This window comes from Pterocles gutturalis, unplaced genomic scaffold (genome assembly GCF_000699245.1).
Source record: "Pterocles gutturalis isolate BGI_N339 unplaced genomic scaffold, ASM69924v1 scaffold16200, whole genome shotgun sequence".
Taxonomy (NCBI): domain Eukaryota; kingdom Metazoa; phylum Chordata; class Aves; order Pterocliformes; family Pteroclidae; genus Pterocles; species Pterocles gutturalis.
In genome coordinates, this window is record NW_010138519.1 from 1 (window position 1) to 17366 (window position 17366).

The following is a 17366-nucleotide window of genomic DNA, read 5'->3' on the forward strand; positions in this document are numbered from 1 at the left end:
TTTTTATATAAATAAAATAGTATGACTGCTGTATGATACAGAATATCCCATTGGCCAGTTTGGGTTCATTGCTCTAGCTATGCTCCCTCACAGCTTCTTGTGCACCTGCACATCAGCAAAACATGGGAAGTTGGAAAGTCCTTGGTTTCTTGGCAGTAACTAAAACCATCAGTATATTATCAACATTCTTGTCATAGCAGGTCCTGTACTGAATCCAAAACACAGTGCTATTCTAGCTGCTAAGAAGAAAATTAGCTCTAGCTCAGCTGAAACCAGGACAGTGCGCTGTATACAGCAAAGCAGCTAACGTCATCATTTAGGAAGCTGTAGGAACTCGGTTTCATGCCTGTTCTCTTTGGCTGGTGCAAGTGGAACAAGTTCCTGTCAGTGTCTAAATTGAGGGTTAGTCCCAGGCAGCAGAAGAGATTGTAGATCTTTTTTAACTGAGGTGGTCTGTCTAAAACAGGTTGTGATTTAGTTTCCTGAATTGCAACTTACCTCCGGAATTTTTGGCATAGTGCTGAAAAGCTGGTGATTTTTTTAATAGCGGATTCTTCAACATAAATTGTGCCATGGAATTAAAATTCTTTGTGAACTTGTTGCTTATAAAAGCTGCTGTTTGACTCATGAAGACAAGATCCCTCTGGTTAACCAACAGAGTTGGTGCTGCCTGATCATAGAGGAGATACCCCCATTGCCTGGGTGCCCTAATCTTGCTTGGAAGGACTCCATCCCCAAATGACAGACGAATTAGGTCTGTATTGCTTGGGCTCCTTGGCTGGAGTGCAGGAGTTGCAGTTAACAAGCCACATGTTACAAGGAATTACCTGGTTAAAAATCAGCCTGACAACAGCAGTGCCCTGCAAGGGCTGTTGTTCTTACACCATTTAGTGTCCTGATATTCACAATGCAGGTAACAGTTTCTCCTTATTCTGATCTTCAGAAAGAATAAGATGAGAATGGTACTAGAAGAGAGCTTATCTGATGTCACAACAGTAACTGAGATCTAAAATGCAGACAGATTAATGAGCGGAGAGAGCAGCGAGGTAGTGTCCCGCTTCAGAGAGGTTTTTCTCATTATCTCCTACACTTCACTGTTTTCCTCTGTTTTTCCTTTCATACTTTTATGAATTCCTTGACATAATACCTCATCACAGTTTTAAGTTGTTTGATTGCTATTTGTGCAGTGTGGCTGTATCTGTATGAAAAATGAAGGTGCTGAGAGATGCCTCTTGCTACCTTTCTGTGCACCTGTGAGGAACAGTGTCGAGGAGCAAGTGGTGGTGTGGTCGCTGTGAGGAGCAGCCAGGGAGGTGTACGGACTGGTCCCACTAAACATAAGGATTCCAGTTTTTCCAGCACTCTTCTGTTCTACATTTAATCTAACTGTTCAGGGCAAGTCTTGCAAGGATTTCCTGCCTGTGCTATTCTGCCAGCTGTGTTATGGTAAAATGTGCCTTTAATTACAACACAAGTAATTATTTTGATTTCAAAAGTAATTCTAACTCCTACTGTAAGTCCTACTTTTACTTGATGTTGTTTTTTGATGCTTTGTTAGGCAGCACTTGATGAAAGTCAAGACATCATTGCTTCTGTTGAGTGCATCTTGGACAGAGAAAATTATTTTGTGAGGGTAAGAAGTGGTATCTCTTCTCTCATTTGCTCTGTGCTTTTCTCCATGTCAATGTTTTTTCTCTCCAACAGTAATTAATGAGAAAATGTCTATTGTCTGTGTTCTTGAAAAACTAAATGGAGAAGTACAAGTATCTGGCTTCCTCAGTCTCCTCAGGATAGGACTGAAGTGGTAACTAAATACGAGCCTAGGAATCACCTGTCTTTGGTGGCTTGCCTGTCTGTTTGTACCTAATTTTTGTTCTGTGGGTGCGATTACATGGTGACAGTGGGCCTGTGAATAAAGGGCGGGAGGGCTGATCTGATCTGATCTAGCGGATTGCCAGTGCTGCAGGGAGAAGGTCCTTCTCCTGCTGCCTGGCTTGCACAGGCTGGTGCTTAGCAGACACCTGCTCTCAAGTGATTTCACCTCACTAACCTGGTGGGAGAAGGTGAAATATTTTCTGCCAGTTTTGCAGCTCAAAAAATTAGAGTCTGAATGCGACAGCTCATGCAAGGGAGAGCTTGGAAACAAGTGGTGGGAAGTGGAGAGAGAGAGGAGCAGAAAGGCTGGAAAACAGGTCCCTTCCAGCAGTGACCAGTCAGATCAGCTCAGCCAAGCTGCGTAGCTTCACCTGCAGAATCTTTAACATGGTTGGCCAAAAGGTTGCATGGTTTTTATTTTTCATTTCTTACTTAGGAGGTGGACAGATATTTGAGGCACAATGATTTCTTAAATCTGAGAAAGAAGGAGATCCTGTACAAGAAATGGCTTGAGGATGTTTCAGACCCACTGCTGCAGAAAATTGAGGACAAAATGGAGAACCAGTCAATCGAAGAAATACGGAAAAGGAAGGAAGAACAGCTCTCTCTATATATAAACTACTGTAATAAGAAGGTATCTGCAAGAAATAAATTCCTGTCATGGAATGTTGCATGCAGAGGGTTGTGAACAAGATCAGGGTTGTAGCTGTTGTTTGCTGTTCAGTTGAGTAGCCTGGCGTTCAGATGTGCCTTACCTGGAACTTATTCTTCCCAAGGACTTCTGTAATGGTGACATATGTTGTTACAGCTGTTTGCTTATATTCACCATCAGATACAACAATAGCATTGTTTGGTGCTGTGAGCATGTTGAGGTCTGCATATGGTGAGACACCGTATTGTGGTGGGTTTCCCTCCGTGAGCCACACCATTTAGGGGGAAAACCAAACCTTGAGCTCTGTCAGCTGAAACCAAAGGCCGAGTCTGTGACCAGGGAGTCGACCATGCTCATATCTTGGGAGTACAGCTAGAGCAGTACTGCAGTATGTTGGCAGAGCACAAGTGAAATGATTTTGTGGCCTTGGATGCTACTGATCAATCTTTGTGAAAGAAAAAAAGGTGGCAACAGGGAGACACAATTTTCTTAAATCTGCCTGCAGGTAAATACTCAGCTTATGGAGTCTGTAGTTCTGTGTGTTTCAGTACTCATCAAAATTGCAGTAGATGTAGGAACGACTTACTGGTTTTCTTGATTTTGCTCTGAATTTCACACCGCTGTTGAGTATCAGATCCCATGACTCAATTTTCTTCTTCTGAGGAATAGATATATAGGGCAATAAGAGCAGTTACATCATCTGCCACAAATAGAAGAATATTTTATATGGAGCAGGCTTTTGTTGTCAGTGGAAACCACTGCACAGTGGGGTTATGAGACTGTAAACAAGCTTCCCATCCAGACATGAAAATGTCATGGGAGCTGTGTTGTTTTAATGAGGGCAAGTGGTATCTGTTTTTCAAAGGTGCGATTTGCAATACCTTTACATTTAAGCTGCACATAACGAGAAAGAGCTGAACCAGTTTTACTGCTGAAGTCCTGGGATTTAGGATATGTTGGGAGTACTGTACATATCTGGGTCTGCGTCAGTCCATCTTGCAAGCTTCTGTGTCAGGTTGGGGCTTTGCTGGGTGTCCTCCAAAAGCAATGGCTGGTGTACTGGGATGTGTTCTTATCCCCGAAAAAAGCACAGCATCAATGATCAGCCTCCTTTGCTTGCTCTTTGGTGTTGGCTCTATCATGAGCATGTCTGAAAAGCAGCCTGAAGCCCTTCAGAGTAACAGGACAATTAATTTGCATAAGTTTGCATTAATCCTGACAGCATATGATAAATTTTGCAGAACTTAAGACACTTCTGTGGGTTGGTTAATATACTGACTTCTGGTTGTGCATTTTCCCCTCCCCCATTCTTTTTGTCCATTTTCTCCTGTTCCCTTCCCTGCTGTTAGACTTCTCCTTATCCCATTTCCCAGATCTCCCCACCTTCCTGTGTCTCTGTCACTGGTCTGTTCCCCCTTTCCATATCTGTTCTTCCTCCCCCAGTCTCTGCTGTCACTCTCTCTCTCTCCAGCCAACCCTTTTATTTCATCCCCAAGTATCCCATTGTTGGTTTGCTGTCTTCCTCTGTCATATTCCCCAGTGTTGTGTCTCCCTCTCCTTGTTGCTTCTGATGATTCATCCAAGTTCTCCACTATCCTTTGCTCCCTTCTTCACCTTTCCTCCATTCTCTTCATCCCCTCTAATGTCCTTCCAGGTTCCTCCATCTCAGTCTTTCTGTCAGCTCCTTTTTCACACCATCTGAGCCTTCCTCCTGTACCTCCCTTCCTTGAATCTCCATTGTTCCAGTGACCTGCTCATACGTGGGGTTTTTGCCTTAAATCTGCCTCCTTTCCCACCCCGGTTCTCACCTCTTCCTTGCCCCTAGTCCCAGGGACACAGGCTGCAGATGCATGATGAGACGATTGGCCATAGTGTGAGGACGGCAGCAGTGCTACTTTTCTGCTGTCACCGGCAGAAGTGCCACACTGCAGCCTGCAGAGAGGGGAAAGTTTCCCTGGCCTGGGTTGCTGCTGTATTAGCCACAACTCAGCTTCTGGTAGTCCAGGATATTGCAGGCATTGTGTGCTGAAATGCGGCAGAGTCAGAGACCCTTCTGGCTCATTTTTAAGAGCAGGCTGTTACTCTGCTTTCTGCCACGGGGTGTGTGAGTGATGGTACATGGACTGCTTGAAGGGATCAAACATGGGTGTGCTGCACAGCAGCTACAACAGTTCTCTGAGGTCTTGGCACACCTTGTAATGGTGGGTGGCACCAAAACTCTGCAAATTGAGGCATGGCAGGGCTTAACTCTTTCCTGGGACAGAAATGGGAAACTGTGAGTGCGGCTGCTGCTTTCTGTCTGGGGAATTGCCAGATCCTGGGGAGCAGAGGCCGCTGCAGAGGCAGGAATGTTCACGCTTGGCAGAGCTAAAGCCCCGTGTAGCTGCCCAGGTGCTTGCTGAGTGTCTGGACTTTGGTTTGGATTCATCTTGCAGCACTCTTCATCTGTTCAGGTTAACGTGTATTTTTTCCGACTCGCAACTTGAAATCACATTCACAGATTGCCAAAAGGAACTGTGTACGCTGAGATCTAGAAGGCCATGGGCTTCCTTCCTGGGACCTGTGGAAAATCATCTGCACAGGAAAGCTGAAAAATGTAATTTCCATGGTTTTGGAAGAATGACTGAGAGTATTAGGGAGAAGTATTTTATATGATTTCCGTGTGCTTAGTATTCTTAGGGCATCACTTGTGGCCTCTGTTCTTTTTTTTCTTCACTTCTGTGTTTTGTTGTCTCCTCTGTACAGCTCTTTTATTTGATGCCATTTAGGTAAGTCCTGGCTTATTGGCTGTAAACAGTGCATTATAATTTGGAGACAAATGGTTGTACGACAGCATTCTCAGCATCAGGCTTGATCAGTGTGTTGACCTCAGTCTCTGTTCAGCTTCTTGAGAGCCTGTTTGATCTGGTGTTCTTTGGTCTTGGCATCAATAGTCAGCGCCAAGTGGTGGTGCTTGCTGTTCCCCAGATAACTCCGGTCATAGGGAACTTGAGCTGCAGAATATGAAGTTTGTTGCAAGCAGAGTTCTTGAAGAGATGGAGCTGTGGTCTGGACTGTTATGTATGGTTCCAGTTTTTACTCATATATAGATAGAAAATCATGCTCTTGAGCTAGACTTGGAGCTTGCATCTCGCAGACAAGCACCTTGCCTAGGGCTGTGGCTGGTGGGGGCTCAGTCACTGCTTTCTTTTTTCCTTTTCTTTCTAATACCTGTTTTCTTCTCCATCAAAACATTTTCCCTTGAACAAAATTTCCATTTTCTTGACTGCCCTAGTTGTGATTATCATTTTAGCCTGTAATTATTTCTGGATGCTCCATGAAATCATTGATTATGTATTTATGCCTATGATAAATTAAAATGGATGGAGGAACTTTCCTGTTACACTTCAGTCACCTTCCTTCTGAGGTGCAGTGTGTGAAAATTCGTGAGTCCTTTTCTCCACTGCCTCTGGTGCCGTGTTCTTACCACACCTGGCTGTGCAATACCTAGGCTGGCTCCTCTCTCACTGTTTTATCTCCGATAGCTTCTGAGACCTGACCCGGTGCCTGCTTCTCCTACAGGGCTATGTGGCTTTGGAAGTTTATGACCCATCCGAGTATGATCCCTTCTTCCTGAAGACGTCTACAGACTGCTGGAAGGTGTGATGGTTATTTAACCGTGAGTTTGAGAGACACCTTTGACCAGCAGGAAGTTAGTGGTTAGAGAGGAGGCAGAGCGTGTCACTGATGTGCCGCTGTAGGGCTGGTGTAGGACAACACATTCTAGTTTTATTAACAAATATTGGTCCCAGCTCCTACTGCATTGAGGCCAAAGAGTGTTTGAAAATGGTTTTCACCAGGAACATGTTTTGGATCCATACTAAGCCCAGATTTGGAGGCACAGTAGGCAGTGGCAGGGGAGAGGTCTGCTTTCCTCATTTCAAATTAATTGCAGCAGTGTGGGAAGCGTCCTGTCTAACGAGAGGTGGTGAGTTCCCAGGCAAGCTGGCTGTGTGCTCTGTAGAAGGAAACAATCTGACAGTGCAGATGATCCAAAGACTTAAGTACCTAGTAGAAGAGTTAGGTAGGACTTGGACACAAAGCCGTGAAGTGCAGTTCTGGATGCCGTGAGCCCTCAGCAGCTGTGGGGACTGAGCTGACACTTCACTGCAATGTGCTACACAGGGTTCATCAGGATCAACTGCCTCCAGGAGATCAGATCTTACGTCTGTGGTCTGACTTTGTGGCAGAGTTGTTGGATGCCTTATGACCTGCCTGAGGAGCTGAGTTTCAGTGTTTCTCAGGCCACTCAGGTCCATGCCTCATGTTTTATTCATAAAAAATGAGTTTCCCTGCTAACCAGCGGTACCTTGACATTCAGCTTTGACTTTGAGACCCTGACAAAGTGCTTGTGTTGGTGCGTAAGCATGTAATAACTGTCTCTGTCACAGGTTTCAATACCACCTTTACAGGATCCTCTGTTAAAAGCCATTCAAAGAAAGTTTATTGAGGCAGGCATTATCAAGCAGTGTGAGACAGGTATTTTAAACAATTGGTATCCTTTGGAAGTGGTTCATATGGGGGGGCATCCTGCTTGTGACAGCTCTTGTTACTTTCCCACCAGGACAACCGTGTTCTTCCAGAGAGCTGAACGAACTCAGCAAAGCAGAACTGCCACTGCTTCCTTTGAGCCGGCAGCGTATGGATGCAGTTGAGTGGCTGAAGATACCGCACGCCTACATTGCTAGTGATGTCCACCGGACGAAGAGGTGAGAGCTAGTGTTTGTTGAGAGGCTGCACAACAGCTACAGGGGATGAGGCCTCTCCTGCTTGGCTGCGTAGCAAAGTATTTGCTAAAACTTAAATTTCATGATGAATTCTGCTTTACTGTGTATTTCTCCTGAGAGAGGAGTGTTGGTGAAGGGAAAGGCTTCAAGTATGGAGTAGGCAGCAAGATGTATTAAAACAGAGCACTGAGGGTCAAGCTGAGCCTTGAAATAAAGTGGCTTTTGGTGGGGAGTTTCTACATTTGCTGCACGCAGCCCTGCAGCCAGCCCTACAGATGGCCTGCGGGTAGTACAGGAAGCTGTGGTGGGCTGCAGCAGCCTCCGTGTTTTGTGGACTGTCAATAATATTTATTTCTGTTTAAAGGCAGAAGGCCATCAACCAGCACAAAGATGGTGGGAGCCAGTGGTGTCACCAGTCTTCCAGCTGACTGCAGCAGCAGGCACAGCCATCAGAAGGTACCAGTTGCAAAATATATGTTATGTCTTCTGCCAAAGCGAGTGATCAGAGGCCAGGTCTGTTGGCAAACTGCAATAAACTCATGGTCTTAAACATGTGGTTCTGAAGTAATGTTACCCAGCAGCCAAAGAAATGCTTTGAGATGCTGCTCCTGTTATTTCCAGCTCCACTTCATGCTCTACAGGCCAAACCCTGCTCTTTTAGGAGGTTTAACTTAGGCTCAACTCTACAAAGACAGTTCTGGTGTTCTCTGGTTCATAGGGTGATGCAGTCTGTGTATTAAAGAGATGAACTGGTGAGAAAAGTTAGAACTAGGCCCCTCGTCTATGCAGTACAGAATCTATATGAATGTTATCCCTGGCTCTGGCAACAGCTGCAGCCCTGAGTCCGCTGTATTTCATATTACAAGATGTGTGAACGTCAAGGCTTGCGAAGTTTCAGCTACAGCTGTTGCAATTTTGTATGCAGCTCTAAAGACTACCTCACCTTGAGCTGTAAGAACAAACCTGCTCTTTGAATGAGGAGTTTCTCTCTTGTCCCAGTGTGGTCTCTGTCTCCCTGCCAGTTTATCCCTGACTCTGGCAACAGCTTCAACCCTGAGTCTGCTGTATTTCATATTACAAGATGTGTGAATGTTAGCAGCTGGAACGTCAAGGCTTGCGAAGTTTCAGCTACAGCTGTTGCAATTTTGTATGCAGCTCTAAAGACTACCTCACCTTGAGCTGTAAGAACAAACCTGCTCTTTGAATGAGGAGTTTCTCTCTTGTCCCAGTGTGGTCTCTGTCTCCCTGCCAGTGTGGCTGCACAGCAGCTCTGGTGTCAAAGCCTGACAACAGAATTTTCTCTGTGCAAGTTCAAGAAGCGCCAAACTCCCAGTGTATAGACAGAGTCTCTCAAGAGTTGCCAAGATTTAGTTTTATTTCGGATTAGAAATACTGAACCACAGAAAACTGTTAAAAGTAACAGAGGGTGACTCAGCCCTGTACTATGAGGGTACACAGATGGCAGTGGGGTGTGAAACTGTCAGACAGGAGGAGGTATTGCTGCACCCAGGGAACACAGGGGCACGCACTGGTCAGCATTGCATGCTGTGCTTTTCAACAAAGTGGTTGGAGGCAAATGGTTACAATGTATCAAACCCTTTGGAAACAATTTATTTTTTTTTAAACCATCCGTGATTTTGGTGCTAAGAGACCAAGTTTTTGCTTTCAACCAATCTCATCTTACAGATTGATGGTAGGGTGACAGTTCCCCCGAGCAAACCTTTTAAACTTGTAATAAACTTTTCTTGAATTTAATCCTATAAGCTTTTCTCATTATTTCACAGTCCCCTGTACAATAAAATATACTTTTTAAAAATCACTATGCATCAATAAACATCTGTAGACAAATTACATTAATAAACTTATATTTTACTCTCTATATACATGTTGGCAATGTCAAAGCTTCACATGGAGGTCTGCAAGACCAAGGAAATGTACACAAATAACTTATATTTAGGAAAAAAACAAAAGCTGAAAAGTATTTTTCCACATTGCTGTGGGTCACAGTATTTAAAATATTTTTTTTCTAGTTATTCTTCACAACCACATTGTCTCAGCAGAGAATGATGAATCAAACTGAAGCAGAAAGAAAAATAAAGTAGCAGTTAACTGATTTCAGTGCAGAACTAAGTCAAGTAAGGAACTACACTTAATTCTTAAAGAATATACAATATATCAGAGACTTCTCCAGTGCTAAGGCTTCTTCAGTATTTAATCTTTAAAACTATCATCCTGAGATGAGAAGATTCCAGTGGATATCACTTTTCAGATTTCAAATGGAATGATTCTAGTGCTGAGCTAAACCATTCCTCAGTCTATATGTTACACCTAGTGGTAAAATATACATACATCTTGATGCCACATTTCTACTTAATACTTTTTATGGCCCTGAAAATGGAAACATTGGCATCCAAACCCAACATATTCCAACATAATAAAAAGGCACTGAGCTATAGTACTGTGTATACAGTAACATTTGTGTTTGCATAGATCAACAACAACTTTGAACGCTGCAAGGAACTGAATGCAACCGGGAACTAAGAGGAAATATGGAAGCAGCAGGAACTCTTGCTTAATAACCAGCATAGGGCAAGGAATCTTTTACAAAAAGTGTTCAGGCTGTCAGCTTCAGTTGTCCTTCATAAATTAAAAAAAAATGTTCTTAGACGAGTGTTTTCTGATCAAAGAGCTGCAGGTCAAAACGGACCCAGACTTCACCTGTTGGAACTTCATGCAGCAGTAGGTGTTTTGTCGTGGGGCCTTTGCTTTCTTGTTCTGTTCTGATTTTTGCTACTGGGACTTCAGTGCGACCTAAAAAATCTGTTGGGAAAACGAATAAGAAATTTCATTAAGCAAATACATTGAGCTTAGGAAATGTGAAAGTGTCAGGTTAAGCAGCAATGCCATGTAGTATATACTCAGCTCAAGAGCACTGCTCCCAAGCTTCCAGTCTGACTAGCCCTCAGCCCTGTGTCCATCAGCCAGCAGTGACAAAAAGTCTTTTTGGAAGACAAAATGTATGTCACAGCTTGACCTAAGGGCTTTAAAAATACATTTAGTTCCCTTTCAGAAACACAATCTCCAATGTTCTCCTGTCTTAGAGCTGGAAGGTCAGAGTTAAGTGATGGAAAAAAATGCATCTATTTTGGCTCAGCCAACTTTTAATTAGGCTTATATATCATTCTTTTCACAAGAATAATGACCTTGAACAATTATTGCTGCTAGCAGGTTTACAGTCCTATTCATAAATTATATATGTTTTGTGGACATTTCATATGTAAACATCTTTGTGTGTGTGTGTGCAGTAAAAAGGTTTTGCCATGAACTGAAAAACAACAGACACAGCTGTGCAATGCGGAGAAGCAGCCTAGCAAAGTCGCATTGCCAGGAGAACAGAGTGAGCTATAGGGAAACACAGGGTCAAGGGAGTGCCTTGCAGATCTGCAATAACCAGCGGTGTGTCTGAGCCCTGGAAGAGCACTTCACCTTGTACTAGAAGCTACTGACTGCCAAAACCATGTTCAGTTTCCAAGCAAAAAAGAAAGCTTATCAAGCTGCTGCTGTGCAAATATAACCTAGCACCTTGTTTTTAGGCACCTGTAGTGTGAGAGAAAAACTGCTTTCAACTTCTCTGTCTCCCCAGTCTGAGAAAACAATAATTCTGTGTCTGATACAAAAGCCAGAGTGGGATCAAGGCTGACTGCCCAGAGCTGTTGGCTCTGGAAGGCTATTAAACCTCTTCAGTAAGGAGGCATTGTTTTTATCCAACAGAAGCAAGCATACCTACAGGCTCTCAGAACTCCTGGTGAGGAACTGTGTATCCCAGGTCACAAAAAAGCATTATTTTCCTAAAACAAATGTTCAGCCTTACCATCAGGCGAGAACTGATCCCTGTCGAACATGGTGATGCACAGGACATCCTGATACAGATCCTTGATGAAGAACTGGCAGTTGAAGTTCCACTTGGGGTTCAGGGTGTCCTGCAGCGTCCTCGTGGTGTAGCTCTGAGAGCCCATGCTGATTTCACAGTATGGGTTGCTCTTCCCTAAACACAGAACAAGCCGTGAAACACCTCTGCAGCGCAGAAACCTCCCTCCCTGTCTGGGGGTGCCTGGACACACATCGACGCTGCTGGCCAGAAGGTGTGGGTCAGGCACTCCCTACACCCTAGAGCAGCACAGGGCTGGTTCTTCACTCGGTCCTCTGAATTAAATAATGGCTGTAGCCATTCCAAAGCTGTAGCTGAAGCCACAGTGTTTCCCAAATCACCAAACTCCCCTCAGCAAGCCTTTCCAAACGTTGCAGGAATGAAAGTGATTTGACACAATTTCCGTCACTTACCGTTGGGCTTACAGGCCTTTAGCTCTGTCGCTTCAATCACGTGCACCATCAAGCGTCCTATTCCTGAGGTCTTCTGTGAGCGAGCTGGGAACAAAGAAATCAGAAATGAACAGATTGGTTGCAACTGAGAAACTGGCAATAGATCCGAAGAGGGTGATCCTACACAGACACCGTGGCACCCTCCAGAAAAGGCCCTGCCCACGTGTCCCGGTGGATGGGAGGGAAATACAGAACTTGGCAGGTACCTTGATAAGCCTTCTCACGTTTCTTCTTCTCGGTTTCAATGTACTGCTCGGATGCTGCTTTGATTTTCTGGACCCAGGCAGTGCTGCAAAGAGCAATCCCTATGGTCAGGGTCATAGCGCAGGCAGGAAATTCTTCAGTGTCAGTGACTCTGCCCCAAGCTCTTCTGAAATTTTTCCCCCCACCCCGGTGCTGGTTTCAGAACAAAACCACAGAAAACTTGTAATGCAAACGAGAGTCAAACGAGTTTTATTTCCTGACCGAGAGACTAAACCCTGTTCTTGAGCTTAGAGACCCCCACCTCTGCTCACCGGGAACAGAGCCTACAGCCACGGTCAAGTTTCAGCTCAGATCAGCATTTCACTACTCACCGCTCGTTAATGTTGTCAGTTTTAAGGGTGTAAACTCTGTCAATGTGTGATATGTGGAAAACTGGCTCATCACTGGAAGGGTCTGTGGGCAGTTTCACTAGGACTTCGTTAAGGAAAACAGGCTGAAAGAGAAGCAAATGTCACTGTGGCAGCATCAGCCTGACAATAAGCGGAAACTCTACAAGGACGTTCAAATACATTGTTCTATGGTAGGGAAAATGAAAGTTGTAGGAGCCAGGACGAACACTCAGACTACCATAGAAAGGATGTGGGAAAGGACTGAGAGAAAAACTCCTCTGGTGATGCACCCCATCCTGTGTTCCTAGATGAAGAGCTTCGTGAAAGGGGCAGGACTGCGTCAGCACAGCTGCAGCGCAGAACTTGGAAATCCTGCAAATCTCTCAGGGTCTCTGTCCGAAAGCAGCCCTGATACTTATCTCCCCAACTCCAAAGTCTTGAGAACACACACTGTGTGGACACAGAGACTAGAGTTTTGCACCTTTTACTGTTCTCTGAGGAAGGACAGGTATTGTCTTGTGGATGCAGGAGCTTGTGCAAAATTTAAGTCAAGGCTCCTGCTTCTGAACATCCCACTCAGCTGCTCAGGGACGATGCTGTTTCTGCCCTTTCACCCCAAAGTGGACAGAAGTGTTTATTAAACCAAGACACAGAAGCCTATTCTTTTCCAGGGACTAAGCCAAACGGCACATGAGCCGGTATGACAGCAAACGGTGGCTAATCCTAGCTGGGAGAACAGCATTCCTCATCAGAAACCAGGACCCACCCTATCAACATGACCACGGGGCATCTTCATTCACTCACCATTTTGTACATTTTGAACTGGGAGTTGGATTTGGGACTGAACAGTTTCTCGGAGCTGGAAGAGACAAACTGTTTAACCATGTAGGTGAGCAGGAGGAAGTCATTGAACAGGAAGCCGTACAGCTCCTTATTGCTCTTGGCCTTGTACAGCTTCCCACTGTGCAGGAGTTTCCGTGGTCCCAAGCAGTTTGTGAGGGAGTTGAACACCGGTTGCTAGGAGAGACAAAACCCGTGAGCAGCAGCAAATTAATGAAGACAACAGCTTCTCATGCTGTTCAAAATGCTCTTCTGTTTCATTCAATTAATTTAGTTACAAAGAGAAGGGAAACGGTTTTATGATCTGACACAGTATCAGCACTACTCCTAACTTAAAGTAGACGTAAGCTTTACCAACAACATGGTGGTAAAGGTGGTAGAACTGGGACAGACCTGGGCCTGTCGGGCCCTGGTTCCTTACACAGCCCGTGGAGACCTGGTCACACCACCTCATTTTGAAGGCTGTCCTGCAAGGTACAGGAGCCTGAACCCCACATGCCTTGAGGATCTGGCACTGAGGGCTTCTGTGCCCTTTCTTCCTGAAGGAAAACCCTGGGAAACACACACTAAGTGAAATTCCACGTAGTAATTTAGCCCAAAGGCAGCATGAGCAGAACTTCTGAGATTTTATTTCTGTTCATTCAACTGTTTAAATGATATGAGTTTGAAGCTGATAAACCAACATTTTCTCCATTGCCAAAATTATGCAAAAACGAGGGCTCATCACATTATGGCTGTGAGCAGAATTTAATAAAAGCTTCTTGGCCAAGAGCTCAGCAGCAGATCATGCTCCAATAACGGATGTGAGGGAGGGCTCCCGTTTCCCCCCCTCCACAGGCCTTTCTGAAATGACTCGGAAAAATCTCCACCAAACAGTGTTATCAATGCAGCTACCTCAGCAAGACCTTCACACTGGACGTGGGACTGTATCCACTCCAGCCTGTCCGAGTTCTCCTTCTCACGCACGCCTTCGTTCACCTGAGAGCACAGCTCCTCCGCACGCTCCAAGGCCAGCTTGAGGTTACTGTGATCGGGGTGGTTTTCTGGAGTGTTCTCCAGAATCTGGTACGGATCAAAGAGAGGAGAAAACAAGATAAAAACAGAAGTAAACACAGGTACTGCTTCTCCACACTCTCCAAGAAATCCCTGTAAAGGGACAAAGGGGTTTTTTGCTTTTGCTATCGAGATTGAACTCAAAAGCATTCACCTACGAAAGCTCGCTTAGGGTACTCACGCTCTTGATGAGCAGAGGGTAGCGGGTTATTCGTTGCATAGGTTTCAGGAGGAAGCTGGAGAGGGGCATTCCTTTGCAGCGAGGGTCCAAGGCAAGTTTCTATGGTGCAACAGAGACATTGCATTACTCGTCGAGAAACAGTTGCCTCATCGCACTGAAAACAATCTGATCAGATTCATTTTTCCAGGCATTCCAAGAAATCTTAGATTTTTCGGTAAGCAAATAATACCTGTACCTAGAACAAACTGCAAAGCTGGTGCTGTCATTGTACTTGGGCGCTTTGCCAGCATAAGCTGTAGGATCATTGTTCACACAGAATCCTTACATTCAAAACCGTTCCAGCTTTTACTTCGACATTACAGGCTCCACTCAGGTTGAAAAAAAACAAAGCAATGAAAGAAACAAACACCTGATGTCAATAGTTCTGGCATTTTTCCTTTCATGGCCTCAAAGTCAATCAACGGCAGTGTGGCAGTGATTCCTTATTTACTTCTGCAGCGTGGCTGCCTGCCTGCGACGCTCACGGCACACCTCTGGCCCCCACTGCAACTCCACCCTTCAGACACGCTGCACGCCCCGCTGAATTACCAGCGTGTTCTGAACAGCAGCTTTTTTATTTCAACTCCACAGACTCTTACCCCTTCTGACAGCATGAATTTTTGGGAAGGTGCAGACACTGGCACTGTAGCTTTGTGGGATTAGTATTACACTGAACTAAGGAGCAATGGAATGGGAAATGGAACCATAAATTAGCTAGAGAGAAAGACAGGTGTATGAATAAAAAGCACATATGGTGTTAACCACAGTCACATAAATAGACCTTTGAAGGTTCTTAGCTTTTTTTGCAAGATTTTACTCTTTTGGGTTATTTTGATCTGGTCGGTGCTGTCATTGAGGAAAGGAGAAGGCAGAAAAGCTACTGAATAAGATACCTTTAAGTAGTCTTTGAAATCAGCATCTTCATCAGTTTTCTGCTGCAGCAGCGAAGCTCCGTTAAGCTGGCAGCTGCAGAACCGAATGTATGCCTGCATGTGAGAGAGCTCGGCTGCCAAGATGTCCCCAATCATCTGCACTGGCATCTTCTCTCCTCCTGTTTTCTTACGCACTCGCAAGGCTCTGAAGAGGAAAGAAATCACCATCCAACTTTGCTGCCAAGTCTGCGAGGCTGAAATCAAGATCCCTACAACCTCCATCCCTGGAAGGACGCGAGCCTGCGAGGGGAATTCCCTGGCACAGCGCCGGCACTGCCAGGCAGTGCGGGGTCCAGCCGGAACCCCCAGGAAGTCACCGGCACAACACACTGAGCTGAACGATCTGCCTGATGGGGTCTGCGGGACCGAGACTCTGGGACAATTGGCATCAATCTCTACATTCAACCAGCGTCCCATTTCAATGAATTATTAGTCACTTTGTGTCTTCAAAGTTTATTTTTAGAGAATAGAAGGTTGTTTTGCAGAATATTGGGAGGAACGCCTCCTATGCACATGCTTTTGTGTAGGCTCTGTTTCTAAGGTATGACAGCACATGTGCATCTGATTTTGCTATTTATTCCCCTCGCTCTCCTCCTTTGTGAGGCAGTCTGAATGCATTTATCTGTTCTGAATGCTGCATACACAGGAAATAATCAGCAAGGACAGAAATATTTACTGTAAACCCAGAAAACCTCCTGGGGAAAGGAACAAGAAAATAAAGATGAAAACATACAAATGTGGGTAAGTACTCACTTCAGTAACTTTGTGTTTGACATGATGAGTTCCTTCCAATTAACAAAGATCAGCCCCATTTCTCCTTCTGTGAGACAGCCCGAATCAGCCATCGGTTTTTGGAAAACCTGCAGCCAAAATATCAGAAAGGTGAGCAACTCTTCAGAGAGAAAAGCAGCTCAGCCTCTTGTTCAGCCTAGCAGTGATTTTGCTTTTTTTTGAATCCTCAGTTTCTCAGGAGAAGTTAAAAGCAATTCCTCACTAGCACTTGCAACAGCTGTCGCTATTTTTCCTAAGTGTGTGACCTCCTGACACCGGCATCACCATTTGTGAAGCAGGGACAAGCACTGGGACCTGCAGGCTGACTGTTCAGCATTCCCATGATTTTGGAGTCAGTTGTTAACACAAATCGCATTTATGCATCACATCTATCCCCGTACCCAGAGCACTCACAGTCACCCTGCTGGGAGAACTACAGCTTCTTCCAGGGGCCTGCAGCACAGTGCCTCTGGAGGGCAGAATACCCGTGTAACTCAGTCTATTTAACAGCTTTAACACTTCACCACGCAGCTGTTTTACGCAGAGAAGTCGAGTCAGATGCCCAAGACCACCTCATGCTGGCCAGTTCCTGCTCTGCCCTGGTCTTGCTTCCAGAAATAAAACTGGAGACAAAGGCAGACAATAAACTTTTATGGTGCTTATACAGCTTCTGTCGTGAGCCTGTGCAGCTTTGCCAGGCAACTCAGCCCAGCCCAGCATCTTTACACTGAGCCCAAACCCCTAAGAACAGGATTTGGAAGACACGAAGGTCCTTGTAAGACGATGGCTTTCCCAGCGTGATGCTTGTGCCTGGTGGACAACCACATAACACTCGCTAGAAAGGGAGTGCTCACACAACCTCACTTTCGTCCTCAAGCATTTCACAGTTTGGAAGAACTCCTTTACTGCTGTTATTCAGTAGGACAGAAGTGTTCTTTTTCCAAATGCATTTTCCCATCCAAGACATCTCACCTCCAAGACAAGCTGAAGATCGTCCATGTACCTTTCTTCAGTCTGAATGAGTTCGTGAATGTAGCCCTGCCTTTTCCTTTCCATCGGCTGCATGGTGTCGAGGCTCTGGAGGTCAGTACACCCTAGAAGAAGTAAGTCAGTAGTTTAGATCCCACTCAGGCCATCAGATCTGATGAACTAACAAAATTGCATCAACATGCACCAGCCTATTGTTCAGACTATATGAACAGTGGTAAAACCCTGTCCAAAGTAGCAGCAGGTTTCAAAATTGAGTGATGTTGTGATCAGCCGCCACCCCCCTTTATGTCATTT

The 17366-nt window shown here is 45.1% G+C and overlaps 2 protein-coding genes across 2 annotated transcripts; one reads left to right on the top strand and one right to left on the bottom strand.

Moving 5' to 3' along the window:
* Positions 1 to 1558: 1558 nt before the first annotated feature.
* FAM228B (family with sequence similarity 228, member B) lies at positions 1559 to 7721 on the top strand (the record flags this gene model as incomplete). Its single annotated transcript, XM_010083039.1, has 6 exons — positions 1559 to 1633; positions 2312 to 2509; positions 6089 to 6166; positions 6958 to 7045; positions 7131 to 7275; positions 7658 to 7721. Coding segments are annotated over 6 exons (648 nt in total), but the record flags the coding sequence as incomplete, so codon positions are not given.
* Positions 7722 to 8854: 1133 nt separating this feature from the next.
* On the bottom strand, positions 8855 to 17147 carry ITSN2 (intersectin 2). Its single transcript, XM_010083040.1, has 11 exons — positions 17055 to 17147; positions 16065 to 16171; positions 15273 to 15456; positions 14341 to 14439; positions 14001 to 14168; positions 13071 to 13283; positions 12249 to 12370; positions 11880 to 11962; positions 11635 to 11718; positions 11165 to 11338; positions 8855 to 10113 (listed from the first exon to the last, which is right to left on the bottom strand). The coding sequence occupies exons 1-11, from the start codon at positions 17145 to 17147 to the stop codon at positions 9956 to 9958; spliced, it is 1485 nt and encodes a 494-aa protein (XP_010081342.1). The 3' UTR covers positions 8855 to 9955.
* Between the last annotated feature and the right edge of the window lie 219 nt (positions 17148 to 17366).